Here is a 23,820-nt window from a genome sequence, read left to right on the forward strand (position 1 = left end):
CAAAATCCATCTATTTGAGCACGAGACTGAAGTTTATATTGAGGTGCATGCACTGCACTGAACAATTCCATAACAGACAGTCGAGGATAACTCCAGTCTGTTAACTTACCAATAAAACTTGATACGTCTGGTACATGAGCATTCGTTGCTAACTTCCTAGCCTCTTCCCCTATCCCCTTAGATAACTCTTACACTTGAGCCCAAACAGTAGAGAAAAGATGCGAGTTATGAGTAGAAACTTTGTGCTCAAATTGATCTATGCACAGAAAATCGAGTTTATATGTGAGTTTACAGATGACAGTTGTGGAAACATACTAAATATGGTAACAAGATAAGTAATTATCTAATCAAAGTGTGACTTATAATCCTTTCAGTCAATCTTGACTGCTGTTAGAAGTATAAGGGTGGTTATCACTTCCCGGTTGCCCACTTTGTGGAAGGATTCTTCTAAAAGGAACTGAAAAGGAAATTGGGTTAGAGTTGGTTTTAGTGATCTGAAAGCGTGACCGCAGTGCCCAAGAGACAACTGTTCGAAGCCGGTCACACAATCTTTTTGTCTTAGCTCCGTACTTCGTGAAACCTTACCATCTGAGACGGATGTCCGTGGAATAACCTTTTATTCTTCTAAATATTTCTGAGGATTTTCTATTCAACGTAAATTTTACAAAAACATTTATAAAACACATATATAAAATTCGGTTACAGCAAGACGATTTATGCTTATTTCTTCTTGTTTCCTTCAGGATTTAACAGTTCCATCTAGTGTTATGGAAGTGATCGATGAAGAATTGAATAAATTAAGCGTTTTAGATAATCACTCTTCAGAATTCAAGTCAGTAATTTTATTTTGAATTGGTTTTTCCTTATAAAATAATCATTTTCAAAGTACAATATCAACATTTTAATGTAATACACCAATACAATACAGTTAATATAAGTCTGTAGATCCATGTAGTTGCCCTTAATCCTCGTTTTCCTTTAGAAGATATTGTATTAGTCGATCATTTGACGTTGATACTGAACTGTAGGCTTTCTGTGTAATGGCCCAAACCATCATTTAGTTAAGAATATAAGGAATAGATAGGAAGTTTTATTGGCTAACTGAATCAAAGTATGTATACAGACTTGTTTATAAATAGCGTGCACCTATCAACACCTCATACCTATTACTTACCCTTAAACTGATATACGTCTGATTAGCCCAACCAATCAGAAATCTAATGTGATACCTTCTATCTGACCACTTAAATTGAAGTGGACTCTTCCAATAATTAAATTTATGGCCCAGTTAATAAAATTCGGTCGGGAAGTTCGCTACAGCAAGTTTGATAGAAAACCTCAAAAACTCATTAATTTCCTTCACAGTTACGGGATCCTTTCAGATGATAAGTAGATTTGGATATTCGTACTAAGAATACCATGAACATCCTACTTTGTTAAGGTTGAATTAATACTTTTCTATGGGCTCAAAGAAGTTTTCCACAAGTACGGAAACATGGCCATTAAGAGTAGAAGATACTCGTAGGTTACTAGTATTTGACCACAGATGCCTTAGAAATATTGCTCGCATCTGCTGGGATAACCGGGTAAGTAATAGTGAGGTTAGACACAGGGTATTAGGGAATGATGGTAAATCAGTTGATGAGGTGATGAATCTTCATCGACTGAGATGGTGCTACGTATGCCTGAACACCGATTACCACGACGCGCAATGTTGACTAGTGTAGGGGATGGCTGGAAAAGAGTTAAGGGCGGCCAAACCAAAACATGGCATCAGTGCTTGAAGTCACTAACTTCTAGTCTGAGCCATGTTGGCAGATGCAGACTACCTGGTTGGGGTCCGCGTGACTATCGTAATAAATGGTTGGAGACTCTATGTGACATGACTCAGAATCGATCACAGTTGCGTATGTGTATACACTCTTTATCTTCCCTTAAACCTTGAGATTAAATTGCTTCATATTTGTCTTCCTTCCTATACTATATCCTTATATACAACCTATCTTTTATATACTACCACCACTAAATTAACTATTTCTATGAATGTGGTGTTCATCTTGTTGTGCTAACGAGATATGGCAACTTGGACCGATGCATAAATGTGCCTGGTCCTACGTTGTAGCTGACTGACTGACTGAGTATGGAATAAGTGTTCTTTGGAATAACTTCCTGTTGCTTATTTATGGTTTAAGAAATATAGTACTACTCGGTTTCTCAAACCAGACAGGTTATTTTTTAAGGAACATTGATTGATCTCGCTTGAAGGTCTCATACATAAGTTGTTGTAGTAGCATTATGAAATGTAGTCTCATCATAGCCAGCTACTCTAGTCGGCTCATATCCGAGAATCATGAAGCCCATACACATCACTAGTCTCAAGTCAGAGTTGTTAGATTCCTCACCTCTAGATGGACTCTCCGCAAAAGATTACCCAACATAACCCCTGGACTCCTGTTTTTATATTCTGTTGCTTTCTAAGGGAAACTCTTTCACATGGATGCAGTCAGTAGGACGTTGATGGAAAGTATTTCAAAAGGAAAAGTGGATTGTTCTTACATTCGACTGTACTAACGTATTGAGAAGTCGATGACATCGACTGGAATATGAGTTGCATAACAAACGTTACATACGTTCTAATTATTGAACAAACGAAAACCACACAATGTAATGATTTAGCATAGGCCGCCCATCAGCATTTTCTATCGAACTCTGAATGCAATAATTTAGAAGTAAACATAACAATAGTATGATCAAATAAAAATAGCATACCGATAGCAATATTAATAATACAAATAATCACTCCATTTATTCAATTGACAACTGTTGTCTTGCAATAATTAAATAATTCCCTATGGAATAGTCAAAAGCAAAGAAAAATTCGGTCAGTCAGTCTGCTACAACGTAGGACCAGGCACATATATGCATCGGTTTAAGTTGCCACATCTCATTAACACAACGAGATAATCACGAGATTGATAGAGTTAGTTACTTCAATGGTAGTAAAAAAAGCATTTCATATAAGGATATAATACAGGAAGAAAGAATTAGTTCGTAGAAAGGGAGGTATAAAGTATTTTTCATCTTCTTATAGTTAAAATCATGAGTCATTTGAAGCTAGACCACCATGGAAAACCTGGAAGAACTGGACGGCCGTTTCGTCATATTGTGGGGCTTCTCAGCAGTGCCCATTCACGATCGCGCCTCGCGATATTCGACGTCAGGACGCAAGCGCCTAACCTCTGGAACCACTGAGCCGGCATCCAACTGTGTTAATGTCTAACTTCAACTGATCCACGAAATTGAGCGACACATCCACCAACATCTTCAGTGAGTTACTATCTCACAACAGACCTGGTTGAACTCCACCGGTCACTGCTTCTCACTAGAACTCCAGGAAATATCTCTTGAAGCCAGTCACTAGTGAGCATATGATTATTATCAAAAAGGGTTTTCGTAAAACGGCCGTCCAATGCTTCCAGGTTTTCCATGATGGTCTAACTTCAATTGACTCGTGATTTCAACTATAAAATTACTGAAATCCCCACAAAAACCCCCCTCTGATAATAATTTTCATCTGGCGATTTAAGAAAAGACAAAGAGTGTATGCGCCTACACCATTGTTATCGATTCTGAGTTATATCACGCAGAGTCTCCAACTATTGATTTTGATAGTCGTACAGATTCTAAATCAAGTAATCTGTATCAATCAACATGGCTCAGATTAGAAGTTAATAACTTTATAGATTAATGCCATGTTTAGGTTTGACCATCCCCCCCCTCTAAATAATTGTTTTTTTTAATAATTTCATCATTATGTTACATTATTCAAACTATGGAATGTGTGTAAGTAATTCCGACTATGTTATGTACTGAAAAAAATAGTAAACTTTTACATCGGGTTATATACCATAAACATTTCAATACTGTATCCTTTATAAGGTGGTAATAAAAAAAATGTCAAATTGTAATCGATATAATACAAAAAATAATTAATGTGGACAAAACATACTGTAGGAGAAATTTGATCTGATTAACTTAATTGGTTCTGTGAAGCGAGTTATATAGACTGTTTCTATAGGGTTTCAATCCTTACTTATTAGTGAATATGGTTAGGAAAAAGTAATATGAAATCTATGAATGGTCTCATTCTTTCTCACTTAATAGATGTCAGTCAATCAATCACAACGTAGAACTTCGTACGTACGTACATCAGTTCGAGTTGCCATACCACATTAGCACAGAGTTGCAGTTGTTGTAGTAAAACTATAAGCATTAGTGTGAAATATTAGGGTTTGAAGATGTTATTCAAGGAGTATAATCCAGTGAAATAAATTTGAAAGAGAAAAAGGATAGGGACATGAAGAATTCGAAAGGTTAGAATTTGAAAGAACAAAGAGAGTGGATGCACCTTCACCATTGCAAACGATTTTCAGCCATGTCATTCAAGGTCTCTAACCATCGATTGCTATCATCTCACGGATCCCAACCAGGTAGTCTACATATATCAACATGGTTCAGTCCAATTGTCAGTGACCTCATGGATTTCTGCCACGTTTTGGTCTAGCCGCCCCTAGCTTTCTTCCAATATCACATTAAACTAAATAAAGAATTCTTGATTTTATATCAAGTTTTAAACAATCTCTGAAAGAACAATAATACAACTTCTTGACATAGTGGAAGTCATCCGGATGATCTCCGGAAAACTTAACTTATGTTTCCAAAAGAGGTGTGTTTAACCTCTATGCTTACTCTGGATTTCGATTAAATCATTATATACCTAAACTCTAGACATTGTAAACCCTTATGCCCTAATTCCCCTTGTGTTTATATCTGGCCCTCTCCATTCTCAACTTACATATTCATCCTCCCTAATTCACATGAATTTCTTGTCATAATTACCTTAATAACACCTCTCTCATTACATGGCATTAACGAGATTAAATTTCTCCTACTGTGGATTTTGTTTTATATTGAATGTAACTAAACACCTTACAACAAATTATTTCAATCTCATTAAAATGACCTTTCTAACTTACAGATGACACAGTTTTAAAGTATATGAGGTGGTGGTTGGAGGTAATCAATTGAAAACCTTTAATCTAGATTTAGTGCTATTTAACACTCATCGATAGATTGAGGGGACTGACGTTCCCTGACGAACTCGATTTCGTGTCACCTAACATGAAACATAAGTCCAGGTCTTCTTGACAACTTCCTTTCAACCACTACCTTACGCTATGTCAAATCACTTAGATTATTGATCACATTACAACTTGATCGATGGAATTCGATCAGCATTAAAGAAGGGTTTGATATTGGTCGTTACTCCGTGATCAATCACTTGTAAACACTTAAAGTATTTATGTCTTAACAGATACAAAAGTTAATCTTTTTTTAACTTCACTAGCATGCCTCATTTTGGCGTTTGTAATGCAATAATGATGGACTTATAACCATAAAACCATTGATAATGAAATCATTAAAAACACTTGTTCTTTTCAATATTCTTTGTTTTTGAACTGTTGCTTTGGCAAGTATATGTGTATCCATTTGGTGACAGTAAAATAAGGGGACTTATCGATTTTCGTTAAATTTCTATATCTCAGATATTGATCGTATGCCATGATGCACCTTTTTAAGTATATTGTTTTGTTTATGACTTCAATCTTTTACGTTCCATAATTATCATTGCTTTACTCATGATTAAGATCAGTACTGGAGGTGGAGGATGTTTCTTATAATCACTTTGTTTAGACAAAATATCATTGAACTGGAATCGTATACCTTTAGTATACAGATGTTTGGTTACCTTTTCGGAATACAAGAAAAAGATCAGTCTTTATTCACAAAGTTCTTCCCGAACAAGATGTCTTCGTGTAGGGAAAAAACGAGTAGAAATTTCGAACAACATCATAAAATCTATCATAGATTTCGTTTTAGAATAATCGAAATATTAATCATAAACCATTTTCATGTTCAGTCAGCCAGTCAGCTACAACGTAGGACCAGGCACATTTATGCATCGGTCCAAGTTGCCATACCTTGTTAGCACAACAAGTTGAAGATTGTCATGTTAACTATTCACAGCTATCATTCTTAGGTTATGTAATGAATCCCATCCTTCAATTCTGATCAATAAATCTTTTGTTCAGTCGATAAGTGTTGTTTATAAGTAACTGAAGAAAATTTACAAAATATGATGAATTTTGATATAGTAGCGAAGATTTATATCTCAAGTGGACGATTTCGGTAGAGTTTCGTTCTTTGAGCTGAATGGCTTGCTTCTGAAACTTTCTGAACAAAATCATTGACAGAAACTTCAAGTGGAAGTGAAGTATTCGAATTTCTCCAGATATGATTATTAGCTTGTCTTGTCGCCTTCGATCTCGATTGATTATTATTCACTTTTAACCTGTCGTTTTCTGCATGTTTATTATGATCATATATCCCAAGAATCAAATGCAGACAATGACAGGTTATTGATCAACTATAACCCATCTAGATCGAGGGTGACAGAACAAGCTATTAATCGTATTTAGAGAAATTCGGATGCTTCACTTCTACCTGAAGTTTTTGTCGATGATGTTGTTCAGTAGGACAATGAAAATTTCACGGCTAAAACATTCAGTTCAGTAAACAAAACTCTACTAATATAATAAATGTATCATGTGTTATTCCTACTTTAATTACTTTCCCTTTATTTTCCTTTCGCTGATCGGGGGAATACACATTACACTTTCTTTAGTGTAACACGTAATTATTTGGATTGGTTAACTGCACTACCCTGGGGTGTAACAAGTGAAGAACATTTAGATATTGGACAAGCAAAGAAAATTTTAGATGAAGATCATTATGGAATGGATGATGTGAAAAAACGTATTCTGGTAAATTAATCTTTAATCCTTTTGAATATGACGTATTCCCTCGAATCTTTAATTTTGTATGACAGACAGATGTTATCAAAGGTATGGGGTTGGTTGTCACTTCCTCGTTGTCCATGCTGTAGAAGACTACTTCATGAGGGACCTCTAAAATAAATTAGGTTGGGTGAACGGAAAGTTGAAAGACTAACTCCTTAATATCAGTCACACGACCTTTTCTTTGATTGGTTTTTTATGCGTTAGTTCTGTACTTTTCAGACCTTACTGTTGGCAACGGTAATCAATGAACCAACATGAGGTGTGCTATTTTTAGATACAAACTTTTTCCAACTATTTCCTTCTATTGTGAAAAGATGACATCATTGAAAATTCTGGCTCTTTAAGGCAACCACCTTATTGCTTTCATATCCCTGCACAACTTTCCGATACTTGATAAGGTTTGCTCAACAGAAAATAAAAATGTAATAGGCATTGAAACGATTTCTAAAAACTTGATATCTTCAAATAATAATAAAAATCCTAAGTCTTCTATTAACTACTTTCTGGTTAGCGTTTTTTCAGCGAGTTGGTTTTCTACGAGATGGGGTCGCTAACAATATGCCCAACCCTCCTCCTTTACCCGGGCTTGAGACCGGCAGTAGCCCACGGAGGAGCTAAAGGCGGAGTTTTGTATTAACTAAGTGCTTAATAACTGTGAAACTGTAAGTGTTGCTGAAAAAATCTGTTCTCAAAAAAGCTTTTGTTAAAAACAGATCAGCTGGTCAGTTTATAAAATATAAACACGTGATTTGAAAGCTAAAACTTCATTTCCTAAGTTGATCAAGCAACTAAGAGTTACATTGAAATCAGGAACCGATTTGAATTGGATAAACACTTAAAACCTGGAAGTACTGAACGGCCGTTCCGTCACAGTATTGAACTCTTCATCAGTGCTCACCCATGATTCCCCACGCGCGAATCGAACTCAAGACCTACGGCCTTGCGTGCAATCCCCTAACCTCTAGGCCACCAAGCGAAAATTCTGTAGCGTTCATATTTAACTTTAATCAATCCATCTTCTGTTGTCTTCGGTGGGTAACCGCCTCGCACTTGACAGAGTTTAGCTCCACTGGTCATGGCTTCTTGCTAAAACTTCGGAAATTTCCTCTTGAAACAATCCACTAGTGTGCACATCATAATTATCGGTATGTGGCTGTGGCGACTGTTGGATTTTATTTGTTTCTGGTTCAGTTGTCTAGGGCTTAGGTGTCCGCGCGCAACACCAAAGATCCTTGGTTTGATTCCCGCATCAGGGGTCGTGCAACGTACACTACTGAAGCTCAGTGTATATTTACTGTAGTTGATATTAATCTATGTGTCGTTGGTCCAATATATATAAAGTTATTTAGTTCACTAGTAAAAAACTGATAATCATATTTACTTTTCATCTTTATACAAATTTTGATTTTTCTGGCCAGCAGAATTAGTGATAGAATGAGGGACATAATTGACGTAATTGAGTACAAGAAAAATGCCAATTGTTATGATCGGTAACAAAAGGGGGGCGATAGTTACGTAATAACAAAAATCATAATCGTTAAAATGTTATGAATAAACGTCCCATTGGATGATTTTTTATTATGTAAAAATCTGCTGTTACCTTTCGATTTCTTACTTAGAGAAACTGTACCAGGATCTATTAATTGACTTTTATCCATGATACGTCTTTTTATAAAGCCACCAAATTCTTTTATTTATGTTCCGATATTCTCCGAAATCATAATACAATCCTTGTGTTTTTTGTTTCTAACATACGTGATTCTGTAAGTCCACAGATAAATAAGTGACAACCACTGGAGGTGGTAACTAGTTGGCATCTTTTGTTTACCTATGTTAAACTTGTTGACTAGGCTTTTTGTTGCATATAAATATATGATGATCAAATTAACATTCACATTGGTCACTATACAATTCTAACCGCTAGTCGATATGTATCAATGCCAAGATTGGACTTAATAGTATTAAATAAATTGTACATTGGGTAGAAAGTTAATAATAATTTTCTATTTTGAACACATATACAATGGTACAAGGGGGCACCTAATACATATGCGCCACACAATAAAAATGAGGCCAGTATCAGTTATCATTGATTTGTGTGTGAGAGCTGTGATACTACCCGGGTGTCCAGACCAAAGCTGGTGGTTTTCTTAGGGGGCCACACCCAGAGCCTTCGATCTAAAGGTCTGATGCACAAGGCAGTGGAGCAACATAAGGAGATGCAGTCCATAGCAACCGGCGAACAACGATTGGTTCATACGCTATTCGTTCCCTCATGATACTGGAGCTCATGTACACCATTGGTTTGGGATGATGGTTTTCCAACTCCCCTGTGTGGGTCCTCCATATCCACCAACCCAGTTAAAGCGCCAGATATTAGCTTCTCTTCCTCTGAATTTCGTAAACAACAGTAATGCTGCGAGAAGGTAGTGAGTAGGACTTCCTTGTCAGTGGCTGAATGCACGTGGCCATGTGAGAGCATTTGGATAGGGAGAGCTGACTCCATACTGTCGGCTGTACCAGGGCATTCGGGGACAATAATAAATATATTTTTTGTTATATTCCAATCAGTATAAAAGTTGTATTTCCTACGTTTTGTAACTGAATGTAGGCCACTTCTTCAGAGTAAATAAATAATTGGTTATTTATTTATTCTGAAGAAGTGGCTTACATTAAGTCACCAAATGCTAGTCGATAGTTATTGCTGTGCATATTAACATCATCATCCTATATGAGTGAAAATTTAACAGGTCACTTGTTGTTTAGTTTTGGATTCTTTGACTTGAAATACTTATTGACGAACTCATTCTTGTGAATAAATCCCAAATATTTGACACCTCTTGGTTTCTGTTTTGTCCTTCTGATCATTGTAGAAGGTTATCCTTTACCTATAAGTGTCTTGTTTTGTTTTTCTTTCGAAATGACCCCTTCCTCTTTATTATGTTTTGTTTTATAGGAATTTATTGCAGTTAGTCAATTGAAAGGTTCAACACAAGGCAAAATTTTATGTTTTTGTGGTCCACCTGGAGTTGGTAAAACCAGTATAGCTAATTCAATAGCTCGTGCATTAAATAGAAAAGTTTGTCTTGTTTTATTATTATTGACTTTATTCAATATTATATTTGTAGTACAATATAGAAATCTCAGCATAAAGTGTTTCAACAAGTTTCCTCTTCTTACTTCTTGATCGATTCTGACGAGAAATATTAAGTGATCGTCAGTTAGATATTATCAGTTCATAGATCAACATCTGAATAATGTTCATTCTTTTCGATGCATATCGCCAGCCACCACGATGTCTTTGATGATTTGTGCAGTGAAAAGTCGTGAACTTTTCATAAACGCGCCTGAATATGTTATGTGAATAATAGGCATAATGATGTATGAATGTATATGTCGTGATTTAAAGGAAAGTGAAGGACTGATGTAACTCCGCCTCCACAACAATCAGTTTCGAGCCATGTCACATTACTTGTTTGAACTGCGACCAAGATAGTCAGTACCTACTTCCACGCCTTAGATTGACTGTCAAAGCCATTTTTGCCTAATTATAACTTTCAACCTTTATGATGGGGTTTAGTTTCTCTAAGCTGGATAGTTTGGTCGTCGAGCTTTCATCGTTATACTGAACGACGTCATCAGCACAAACATCAAGTAGGAGTGAAGTATTCAAATTTCTCCACATATGGCTCATAACTTGTCTTTTAGACCTCGGTGTTGATTGGTTGTTGTTGACCTTTAATATGTTACTGCTTACTTCTTTCAACCTAATTCATGTACTGCGTTTGATGGTTGGTTTATCATGAATAATATCTGTCTCAGCCATATAAGTTTATAGAAATTTAGCCAATCTTTCATTTCTGTCTGGTAACTTAAATTTAACTCAATATTACCACCCATTGGTTCCAACACGTACGAAAAATAATTTGAAGATATTTATAACCAAGTACTTGCAATTTAGGACTACCTCACTGATCCCAACTAAATAGGTCTTCATCATTAGGGATGCCTTATGCTGATATTCGATGTATTCGCGCGCTAATACCACATCATCATCATTGTGTCGACGTATCCCCAGGTTCAGTATTTAAACACATATCCCTATTACTACAGCCAATGAAGGTTCATAGCCTCCAAAATTGATTTTTTTTCATTATTCCCCCCACTAGCCTACATTCTGAATTCAACGTTACTCAATTTTATGCTTCCGTCATATTCATTATCTTTTTTCTATTTATAGTATTTTCGTTTTTCTGTCGGTGGAATGTCTGATGTATCTGAAATTAAAGGTCATCGACGTACTTATGTTGGTGCTATGCCTGGGAAAATTATTCAATGTCTTAAAAAAACTAAAACTGAAAATCCACTTATTCTAATTGATGAAGTAAGTTTTATTCCTTTCATGTTTGTATATGTTTATATGTATATATATATATATATACATGTATGTATGAAACTATTTATAACACATTCATACCTGGTAACAAACGGTTTACGTATTCTAATCATTATCGAATCGTGGGCAAACTATAGCGAATGGGATTATTTAGAACTACGCATAAACGTGAAATGATTTCAAAATATCTTGAGGGGGAGGGCGGGATATAACACATTTTTCTAGAAATTTTTTGAAAAATACCTGATTTAGTATATTGTTATTGTATAATGGTTGCGCTGGTAGACACGAATTCTTGGTTCGGCACTAGTCTAGGGTCCTATACTCAGTTTAAGTATTAATACTCTCTAGTCTCCAGTAATATCTCATCTAAGACCAATCCATGATGAATATCACCTACGCATACAAATCTAAACAAAGACCTTATATCAATAACTATGCACACCTTCATTAAAGTCACTTTTCTACCTAGCCTTCTAGCAATTATGAATGTGATAAAAAAAGTAAGAAAGTTTCTTACAGAATCTATCAACGATGGTACCATATGGAATAATGGACGAGTATGTATGGAAATATATCGCACTGTTCTTGAGAATTAGACACTTAATTTCCAAACTTCAGTTCATCGAAAAAAACCTTCATCCATGTGATTTCAAAAGTTATTTAAAAAGTAACTAGTACTAAAAACAGCCCCCAAATGCCCTGGTACGGCTGAGAGTGCGGAGCGTTTGCCCTCCCTCTCTAAATCCTGTCACATAGCCATGCGTATATAGCCTGTGCCAGGGAAGTCCTACTCACTGCCTTCTCGTGGCGGGGGTATGGTTTACGAAATTGAGAGGACGAAAAGCGAATGTCCGGCGCTCTAACCGGGTTGATGGACACGGCGAGTCCATCTAGGGGAGTTGGAAAACCCTGATTACAAACCAATGGTGCACATGGGCTGACTCCATTATCCTGAAGGAACAAATGGAGTATGAATCAATCGTTGGTCACCGACTACCATGGGACTGCATCACCTTACGATGCTCCACTGCCTTGTGGATCAGACCTCCAGGTCGAAGGCTCTGAGTGTGGCCCTCTGAGGAAACAGCCCGTTTCAGTTTGGACACCCGGACAGCATCACAGCCCTCACACAAATCAAATGAGAATTGTGTGACGCATATATATCTGGTGCTCCTTTGTACCAATATTTATGTATTTAAATGAAATAAAATAAAATAAGTACTAAAAACAATATGTTTTCCTTTGATTTTCTGGGAAATATTCTGATGCATTGTGACAATCAGAGATCGGTCGCATGTGCATATGATTGGCCAGGGAATAGCTCATATTTCTAAGTGATAAGACATACATCATTGATGCTTTAATTTTCGAAAGGGACAAACATATCTATGTAAATGAGTATACGTACCTTTTCGATTTTATTTAGCCAATAAACTTTTGTTTCCCACTTTCAGTCTTTTCATCCGAGTTACCGGTTAAGGTTATGTATAGAAAGATTGTGTATCATCATCAAAATTAGTTACTGTACGATACTGTACAACTCCTACAATAAATCAGTTTAGGTTTGATTTTTCCTTCATTTTATCAACTATCATTGTTTCTTTTCCATTGTACTTCTATACATTTTATAGATCGATAAATTAGGTCGTGGATGGCAAGGTGATCCAGCTAGTGCTTTATTAGAACTACTTGATCCAGAACAAAATGCTAATTTCCTTGATCATTATCTTGATGTTACAGTAGATTTAAGTCGTGTATTATTTATTACAACAGCAAATCAATTAGATACAATTCCAGAACCATTAAGAGATCGTATGGAAGTAATTGAAGTATCCGGTTATGTTGAAGAAGAAAAATTAGCCATTGCAAAAGTGAGTTCTATTATTCATTACAAAAATCGGCTAAAACTACAACACCTGCTTCAGTCTGGGCACCTGGGCAGTATCACAGCCCGCACACAAATCGAATGAGATTTGTGAAGCGCATATTTATCTGGTGCTTCCTTGTACCAATATTTATGTGTTTAAATAAATAAATAAAACTACAACACAGTATTTGAAGTTATTTACTTAAGCTGTACATTTGTATTTTAAAGTTATCTGGTAAATGTTTAAGTCCATAGAAGCACTATGATTTCAACAATTTGATTTGTCACTGAAATCATGAATCGAACTAAGTGAGATCATTGAAAACCTTGAAGCATTGGACGGCCTCTTCGTTCTATATGAGATTCTTTAGTAATGTGCATCCATGATCCTTGTATGTGGACTCGAATCCAGTACCTCCGGTTTCTCACGCGAACGCTCAACCTCTAGACCACTGAATCGGCATTCAACAGTGTTCCTGCGTAACTTAAATCAATCAACGACGTTTCACGACCATCTCCGAATGTCTCCATTGGATACCGGTCCAGTGGTCTGGAGGTTAAGTGTTCTTGCACAAGACTGAAGGTCCAATATTCAAGTTCCACGTAATTTAAGCGCTTATGTAATATAAAACACCGCTAGAACTATTCCCTTGAACTATAAATATTCTCCATCATTGTAAACTTTCTTTTTTTTATCTCTATTTTTTGTTATACACAGCGTTATCTTCTTCCATTGGCTACTCGAAATTGTGGTCTAGATGATAATCGTCTTTTAGTTAATGACAATGCAATAAAACGTTTAATTAAACAATATTGTCGTGAAAGTGGTGTACGTAATCTACAAAAGCATATTGAAAAAGTAAGTCTAGTCGATTTTAATTGTATTTTATAACTATACTAGTTGTGATGGAGTGGTAATGAAAACATTTGACTCTCAATCACTAAGTCCCAAGCTCGAACCCTGCTTCACTTACTTCGGGTAGTATTACTAGTCATTAAATTTAGAGTGTGATTAAAAGCTAAGTATATAGATTTGTACCTAGTAAATTTATTGATTGTGATCGTTAGTAACTAGTTGACTGATTGTAGATGGAAAAATAATCACTCTCAGAAATTAAATGACTACAAGTTAACTGTCTACAACGCACTGTTCAGTTAATTCTCTAAATCAGAAGGGGTTCTGTGGAAATTTCAGTATTTTTATAGTTGAAATCATTAGTCAATTAAAGGTAGACCATCATAGGAAACCTGGAAGCACTGGACGGCCTTTTCATCATATTATGGGACTCCTCAGCAGTGCGCATCCACGATCCCGCACCTGCGAGATTCGAACCCAGGACCTAACAGCTTCGCGCCGGAGCGCTTAACCTCTAGACCACTGAGCCGGCATCCAACGGTGTTAACGTCTAACTTCAACTAATCCACGACGAAATGGCCGTCCAGTGCTTCCAGGTTTTCCATGGTGGTCTAGCTTCAATTGACTCATGATTTCAGCTATGAAAATTCTCTAAATATTAAATATCAGCCTTCAACCACAATATCGTCAGTTGTTGAAAATAGTATTAGTTGTATTTTAACATGAGACATTCGTAGATGTTCAATTCAGGCTCTATTTAATAACTCAACAGTAAAATATGACACTCTGAAGTCGTATGATGCGAGTTCAAATCTTTCAAGGAGCATTAGTTCCCTTGAAAGTTGAAGAATGCTTTGCTTATGAGTTTTAACTAGCAGGAAACTTAGGTCAAGCAGAACTTTCTGTCGACTGCCTCCAACCATCTGATACTGTCTGAATCATACAACTATTCATAATTATTAATCAGTAGTAATCAGTGGATTAAAGTAACTTGTACAATGTTAAACTTAAACATGATCAGTTTGATTACATATGTCTAAGACTATCATTAAAATGAAGAGATTTAAAGGGTTTTCTTTAAAATGTGAAATGATATTAACTCGGAGAACATTTGGAAATAATGAAGGATATATGTATATATGATTCCACTCACAGCTACTTCCGCCTGTTATACCCCTCATAGACCATAGACAGCCAACCAGGATTCTCCAACTAACGTTGTCTTAAGATCTTCCCACTTGTTGCCAAGTCCTGCTCATTCTTTTGACTTCTCCTTCCAATTCCCGTTTCAATGTGTTCTTTGGCTTATCTCTTTTGCCTTGGGTATTCCAAGTTAGGGATTACATCGTGATGCAATTTGATGATTCCCACAGTGTATTTCCTATCCATCTGTAACGTCTTTTCCTGTTTCCTCTTCAGCTGAAAATTGGTTTGTTCTCTGTAAGTGTAAGTTGTTGCTGATGATGTCCGGCTAACGGATATTGAGTATCTTGCCTAAATGACTATCGGTAAATACCCATACCCTTTTGATGATGGTTGTAGTGGTTCTCGAAGTTTCAGCTTTGTAAAATAGGACTGTCTTAATGTTTGTATCCACACACCGCATAAAACCTAGAATTATCAGATTGCACAGTGAGTAAGTAGGTTATTTTCAGACTACTGATTTGTGTCAATGAACACGAAACTTAGGACTGACCTAATAGTTTGCTCCTACTATATTAGTCTCATTCTCCAATCATAACCAATTAAGTCTGGCACAAATGTGTTTCAGTCCAAGTTGTCATACCTACTTGGCAAGAAAAAAATGAAATGAACTTGATGAATATTAAAAACGACGAAATAACCATAGTACCATTGCTAGTGACAAAATCTAAACCTTGAAAGTGCTATCTGAGTAGAAGGCATGTATAAAAAGATACTGGAACTCTAGATATAAAAGAATAAAAGACACTTTTTAGTTACCCGAGCCTTTGACTCAGGTTTAATCTACGAGGCAGTGAAGCAACATTAGGAGATGAAGTCTCATTGTAGACTAACAATAGGTTCATACGTCATTTATTTATTCCCTCAGGATCATGGGGCTTATGTGCGCCATTGATCTAGAGTCAAGGTTTTCCAACTCCCCTTAGTGGACTTCTTTGTCAGTGGCTATATATACACGTGGTCATATGAGAGCATTTTGGAGATTGAGAGCAGACTCTTTCCACCCTCAGCTATACCAGAATATTTGGAGTTGGGTGTTGTTATGTATTCTTATCCTCAACCGTCTAACATAGTCAACATTTGATCAGTATATACAAGGTCATATGTGGATACAGTTCGGTTTTCCCTAGTTTTCTGTTCCCTCCTTCCATATAGGCGTCACATAAGTATTGAGGCTAATAATTTCGATATTATATGTTAGTCAAACTAATTCCTGTATGGTTATCACAGAATATGATAGCAATCGATAGTAAGAGACCTTGAATGACAAGGCTCAAAATCGTTTGCAATGGCGAAGGTGCATCCACTTTTTGTGTTCTGCCAAATTCTAATCTTCTGAATTCTTCAGGTCTCTATCTTTTTCTCTTTCCAAATTTATTTCACTGGATTATACTCCTTCAATAACATCTCCAAACCCTAGTCTTTCACACTAATGCTTATACTCTTACTACCTCTACCACTATGGGATCTGAATGGACAACTGCATCTCTGTGCTAATGTGGTATGGCAACTCGAACTGATGTACGTACGTACGAAGTTTTACGTTGTGACTGACTAACTGACTATCACAGAATATGTTATTATTTCCTTATAAAACTGGAACAATCAATGATTGAGACAAATCGTATAGAATTATGTAAAACATAACTCTAACTGTAGATATCTCAGTCAGCTTAACTACTAGAATCTGAACTAACTTCATTGAAGATAATATTAGTCTAATGAATATCTCAATAAGAGAATTTTTTTATTTAAACACATAAATATTGGTACAAGGAGGCACCAGATATATATGCGTCACACAATTCTCATTTGATTTGTGTGAGTGCTGTGATACTCTCCGGGTGCCCAAACCGAAACAGGCTGTTTCCTCAGAGGGCCACACTCAGAGCCTTCGACCTGGAGGTCTGATCCACAAGGCAGTGGAGCATCGTAAGGTGATGCGATCCCATGGTAGCCGGTGACCAACGATTGATTCATACTCCATTTGTTCCTTCAGGATAATGGAGTCAGCCCATGTGCACCATTGGTTTGTAATCAGGGTTTTCCAACTCCCCTAGATGGACTTTCCGTGTCCACCAACCCGGTTAAAGCACCGGACATTCGCATTTCGTCCTCTCAATTTCGTAAACCATACCCCCGCCACGAGAAGGCAGTGAGTAGGACTTCCCTGATAGAGGCTATATACGCGTGGCCATGTAAGAGCATTTCGAGAGGGAGGGCAAACGCTCCGCACTCTCAGCCGTACCAGGGCATTTGGGGACAATAAAAGAATTAGCAAAAGACTTTACCCTATAATGTTACATATACGCTTGTCTGCTGGGAATAAGTTCAATCATATTAATTGTAACATATGGAGTATCAACTTTTAATTTAGTTACATTTGATCACGTAATAATGATTCGTTTATCATTATTACATTATGTAGATTTGTACGCATACATGTACCTTGTTTAGCCAGTGTACGTACCTCCTACCCCTTTTTTATGTAAAAAACATTGACTTATTTGTGTTTTTTTAAAAACAAGAAAAAGGAGAGATTCGGCCAACATTATTCGTTTTATTCCATGATTTCTATGGTTATAGTCACTTTTTCTTTGCTTTCCCAAAGTTTTAGGCATTTGTTTTGTTTCCAATGGTAGTTTTTTCGTATGTGTGTGTAGGTTTGGGCATGCACAAATTTACACATGTATTACAGTAATGAATTATTGTTAGTCACGTCAAAGCCCCCAAATGCCCTGGCACGGCCGAGAGTGGGGAGAGTCCGCTCTCCCTCTCGAAATGCTCCCACATGGCCACGTGTATACAGCCACAACCAGGGAAGTCTTAATCACTGCCTTCTCGTGGCATTACTGTTGTTTACGAAACTGAAAGGACGAAATGTGAATGTCCGGTGCTTTAACCGGGTTCGTGGACATAGAAAATCCACCTAGGGGAGTTGGAAAACCCTGATTCCAAACCAATGGTGCACATGGGCTCCAATATCCTAAAGGAACAAATGGAGTATGAATCAATCATTGGTCACCGGCTACCATGGGACTGCATCACCTTACGATGCTCCACTGCCTTGTGGATCAGATCTTTAGGTCAAAGGCTCCGGGTGTTGCCCCTAAGAAAACCACTTGTTTCGGTTCGGGCACCCGGAGAGTATCACAGCCTTCACACAAATCAAATGAGATTTGTGTGACGCATATATATCTGGTGCCTCCTTGTACCAACATTTATGTGTTCAAATAAGTAAATAAATAAAAGTTGACTACCTTGACTCGGTGATCGAACTTTGCATATATATATATATATATATATATATATATATATATATATATAATGATTACTTGGTCAGGTTATATTTTACGGAATAGTCGTTCTTTTAGTTTTTATTTAGCTAGATAGGTTGAAGAACGGTAAGACTAAAAATATCAACTTCTCATAACGTTGTAAAATGGTTAGAAATGATCGATTCTAAAGAATATAAGATATTGTCATAGTGTAATCTTAAAAGTACGGAACGAATGCATGTAAAACTATTGTCAAAGACGATATGGGATCTCCCTCGAACATTTGACAATTGAGCTCTGTGATTATTCTTCCAGTTATTCAAGACCACACCTAATCCAGTTCCTTTTTCTGATACGTCGAAAAGAAGAGTGGACGACCAGGAATGGACAAGTCCCTATCATACAACACTCTAGATAGACTAACGTACTATGACCGTTAATATAAATTTAAAGACTGAGAGTGTGTTTTAGGTTCCTGCGTTACTTCATCTTAGATACGTCTTCAAATAATTAGTTGTATATGTTGGAATCTTAAAATCTTTTTAAGCTACTGGGCCTTTCATTTTCTAACTTTGCAAATACTGCGATTAACCATTATGTTTTAGATTCGTTCGAGCTGATGAACTGAAGATTAATTCTCACTAAAAAATTTAACTTATTCTCCTGGTACTTGGATGTGAGCCACTCTCTAAGTGTAAAGCTAATCATACTACCCGGTTACCCAAACCTAAATATGTGTAACGGGACTCGAACCTTGGACTTAACTGCTGAAAGTCGTATGTTTTAACCATTAATTGTCATGTTTAAATTGGGACAGTCATAGGCAGACATCATCAATATGAAGCTTGGAACCGATTAAAATGAAGTTGTTATTATTTGTTCTATTAAGAAATACATCTCTACATGGATAACATGAAGGCATAGCTCACCTGCCCTACAATTGTTTCATTTTTCATTATTCTTACACAGATTGTTCGTAAAGTTGCTTATCAATTAGTCAATGCAGAGAAAGATCCACCAATTTCAGTTGACAGTGATAACTTAACCATATATGTTGGTCAACCAATTTGGACATCAGATCGTTTGTATGATTCTATCACACCACCTGGAGTTGTTATGGGTTTAGCTTGGACATCAATGGGTGGTTCTGTTCTATATATTGAATGTACTAATAAAAAACCAAGATATTCCTATCAACCTACCGATACTACTGATTCACACAGTGATAGTAGTGATTCGGAGGAAGTATCCAATAAAAAAGGTTCGTTTAGTGAATTTTTCTACATTTTAACTGATAATAATCGATAGTATTTATTAAGGTTGAGTTGTAGCTGGTAGTGGGATTCAGGAAGCTCATTTTGTTCTATTTGGGACTTACAGTCAGTTTCAATGTTAATATCAGCATTGTAATGAAGGTAAATCCAGTCGAAGAGTCCCAGGTAGGACGGGACAATTTCAAAAACGTATGATAAAACGTTGACTAACGATTTCAAAAGATATGTTGGCTTTATCTCTAGTTTTAATTTAACTAACTTTATCCACTGATTCTAACTAAATTTCTAGATGGCTTGTTCTAATTTTGACGTTCCTCAGGAATCCTCACATACGAATTCGCCCAAAGAATGTGGAACTCATGACTTTGAGACCGTATTGCGAATAAATTATGCAAGAACCATTAAGTTAATATCCAGTGTTATACAATTTTAGCTTTAATCAATTAGCGTATATTATATAACCATCATTTGCAGTAGGATGTGTCGACATCTATATCAACTTCCTAAGAGCCTGATGAGACTTCCCGAATGAGTAAAGTGACTATCGTTCTCTGTAGCTTTACTGTTTCTAATCCAACTAGGTTTTGACAGAGATTAGTTATGAAGAAATATTTTCCGTGTAATAGAAAAAGAACCTTATCCTGAACACTTTTATTGTAACTGAAAATAATCAGTAGTCTAGTCTTACAGGTCCCTTTTCAGAGTTCTGATTCGCTTAAAGCCTTAATCGTCATTCCTGTGTATAACTTATTTTTTTTATATGCATTTCATAGGTATTTTACAAATAACTGGAAGTTTGGGAAAAGTTATGAAAGAGTCTATATCTATTGCTCACACATTTGCTACACAATTTGCTGCTTCCGGTGCTCCATGCTCTTCTACAACAACTACTACTGATGATGGCAGTGCTAGTAATATTAATAATCATGAACAGTGTATGCTTAGTCCTACGGAATCTGCAAAAGCAGCTTTATTCCTTCAAGAATCCGATATTCACTTACATGTTCCTCAAGGTGCTACACCTAAGGTTAGTGATGATTTTGACTAATCAGATATGTACTAAACGATAAGCACATTCCATTGGTTGAAAGCGTGACTTGATTTTCTGAGGAAGTAGGATTTATATTTATTAGTGTACATATATTGCCGAGCCAAACGACATAACTCTACTTAGTGAAGACGCCGAAAAAATGCGAAATCTCTTGATCACCTTTAACAACAATGCTAGCATGTTTGTGATAGATTTTTCTTTCTCCAAGTGCAAAATTTTGCTTCAGGACTGGTCGACATCAACACTTGTTCTAGTGATAGGCAGTAAAGTTGTTGAGTGCGTTAGCTACTTTACTTATTCTAAAAGATTCAGTCCTGGTGGGTTGGCGTGTGACGTAAGCTCGGTTGTCCTTTGCCAAGTCACTTATGCTGCCGGAGAGATGAACGTCTACCAACCAAAGGGAGTATATACTGCGCAGCAGTCAGCTGTGCTTTACTTTATGGCTGTGAAACGGTCCATAAAAGTAAGAAACATTCTTAAACTGAAGGCTTTTGATCATAGGTGTTTTCGAAGCATTGCTTGTATTTCATGAAATCACCAAATAGGCATTGTTGAGGTTTGACATTGGGCTACTTGTAAAAGATGACGAATCGGTTAACGAGGTAGTGTATCTTCATCAGCTGAGGTGTTTATGACATTCGTTACGTATGCCTAACGATGGAGTCACCGATCGTTGTATTGATTCATGTTGACAGTTGTAGACTACCTGGTTAGTGTTTGTGAGATAAACGCGATAAGTTGTTAGAAACTTTGAGTAACGTGATTCAGAATCATCCACTCCTGGATTTTCGATCCCACTATCCTCTCATTTTACCTCTCCACTATTCCTTCTTAAAGCACATCTCCACGGTTTAGTCTTTTTATTGCCGCTACTACAGTATCTTGATCTCTTCTGTTACTTGCATCTCATCGGGCTAATCAGGTATGGGAGCTTGGTGTCTACCTTGTATATATTTCCAATTCAGTTTTTAGTCCTCACTCTCACAGTTTTTTCCACTTAATTAGTTGATTCAGATTTGTGCATAAAAAGCTTGTATGTCTGTATCAGACTCGGACAGAGCACAGAATATAACAGTCAGTCGTTTATTGTTTCTCATTTTGTACAGTTTACAACCATACTTCTTCCGCTTATCCCCCCTCGTTTGTTATCGTTATTATCCTGTGTACATTTTCCTATTCATTGTTACTAGGATGGTCCATCCGCTGGAGTAACTATGGTAACGGCTTTGTTAAGTTTAGCATGTGGTAAACCTGTTCGTCCTAATCTAGCTATGACTGGTGAAATAAGTTTAACTGGTAAAGTTCTACCAGTCGGTGGGATCAAGGAGAAAGTTATTGCAGTAAGTCATGTACTTCCTCATGATACGATAATTTTTGAAATTTTATTTGAAACTGTATACATGAAAGTATTGATTCGGCCCTCAAATACCCTGGTACCGCCGAGGGTGGGTAGAGTCATTTCTCCCTCTCCAAGTGCTCTCACATGGTCACGCGTATACAGCCGCTCCAATGGGAGTTGGTAGGTGGACCCTCTATGTTCACCTAGGGGAGTTGGAAAACCCTCATTCTAAACCAATTGTGCACATTGGCTTTAGGATCATGAGGGAACAAATGGTGTATGAACCTATTGTCGATCACCGGCTACCACGGTATCGCATCTTTTAACGTCGCTACACTGCCTTGTGGATTAGACCTCTAGATCAAAGGCCCGGGTAGTGGCCCCATGGGAAAACTATCTGATTCTGTTTGAGCACTCAGGAAGTATTTCAGAGGATGATGACCTTTCGAGTATTGGCCAAATGGCTGACTTCATGCAAACGATCAAGATGTTGTTCTCTTTTTATCTAGTTGCAAAATCTGAGATGTTATCATTAAGCTATATTGGTCACGACTGACTTGCTGTAAAAGTGGAATGTTTAGATTGATTGATTGATCACTGAATAGTGACTATTGTCACGGTTGTTTAATGCTGATCGAACTCTGTCCGTCGCATTTTCTAACGGTAGTTAGGTAGTGATAACCTACAGCCCGAAATAGATATGCATTAGTCTTCCAACCTGTCAAACTACATCGAGATTAAATTATGGAAACTCATAGCAAAATAATTGCAACAATTATAGTATCTAGGATAGTAAGAAAAACTAAACACTTGAAAATAAGTTTCAAAAAATGGGTGTCTGATAAAGGAAGATAAAAATTGAGTGCACTGTGCACCACCGTAACCAATTCTAAACCATATCACTCATCATTTACAACCATTAGTCACAGTTTTATGCCTTTATGAAATGCCTTGAAAGGTTCCGATATATATATCTCACTTATCGTACTTCATCTCTACAGGAGTACTTCATGAACAAATGAAATTTACATAATCTGGTTAAGTTTGTTTAGTCATTAGACTTCTTTTTTTTCATCGACAAGTGTCAGTTTAGTAGCTCACAACGAAAGTTGAGTCACTTCAACAACTCGGAACATTTTTTGGTGCATTTGTAATAACCACATTCTCTATAGCATATGTCGGTTACCATATTTCGTTGTGACATCATTTGCACAGATTTGAATCTTAATAGCGATATCTCACTTGTTAAAACATCCAACTTTCAATAAATAGGTCGTAAGTCCGAACCCCATTCCATCTAATTCATTAAAGACGACCGCGTGAAATAACTAAACTTCACACATTATTAGTATTGTAGTGAACAAGAACACGGTTGGGGACAATCGAATGTACTTGATACGGAAACTACAGACACTAAAATCTAGCAACCATACCGTAAATACACTTAATATTGTTTTTCTCAATCTTCCCATTGATGTTTTAGGACTGCAACTGGTCAGTCTCTGATTGGCATATGTGCATACTGTGCGTATTGCCTCGATATAGCCTAAATTCACAAGCATGGTAAGCAAAGATGGATAGTGGCTAGCAGTGCAATCCAGGATACGCGTTTCGTCCTATTTGGAGCTCGTCA

At 36.8% G+C, this 23,820-nt stretch overlaps 1 protein-coding gene across 1 annotated transcript in view; it reads left to right on the forward strand.

Moving 5' to 3' along the window:
• The window catches only part of Smp_126490 (PIM1 peptidase (S16 family)), a gene marked incomplete at its 3' end in the record, with an annotated part of 41,341 nt that extends 18,970 nt beyond the window's left edge, over window positions 1-22,371 (forward strand). Inside the window, exons 11-19 of the mRNA XM_018798768.1 lie at window positions 744-832; window positions 6,746-6,884; window positions 9,877-9,999; window positions 11,161-11,304; window positions 12,951-13,190; window positions 13,905-14,045; window positions 19,493-19,784; window positions 20,571-20,824; window positions 22,039-22,371. Coding sequence (XP_018653677.1) covers window positions 744-832; window positions 6,746-6,884; window positions 9,877-9,999; window positions 11,161-11,304; window positions 12,951-13,190; window positions 13,905-14,045; window positions 19,493-19,784; window positions 20,571-20,824; window positions 22,039-22,371 — 1,755 coding nt within the window. The remainder of the gene's footprint in view (window positions 1-743; window positions 833-6,745; window positions 6,885-9,876; window positions 10,000-11,160; window positions 11,305-12,950; window positions 13,191-13,904; window positions 14,046-19,492; window positions 19,785-20,570; window positions 20,825-22,038) is intronic.
• Window positions 22,372-23,820: the final 1,449 nt, after the last annotated feature.

This window comes from Schistosoma mansoni, chromosome 7 (assembly GCF_000237925.1).
Source record: "Schistosoma mansoni strain Puerto Rico chromosome 7, complete genome".
Lineage (NCBI taxonomy): Eukaryota > Metazoa > Platyhelminthes > Trematoda > Strigeidida > Schistosomatidae > Schistosoma > Schistosoma mansoni.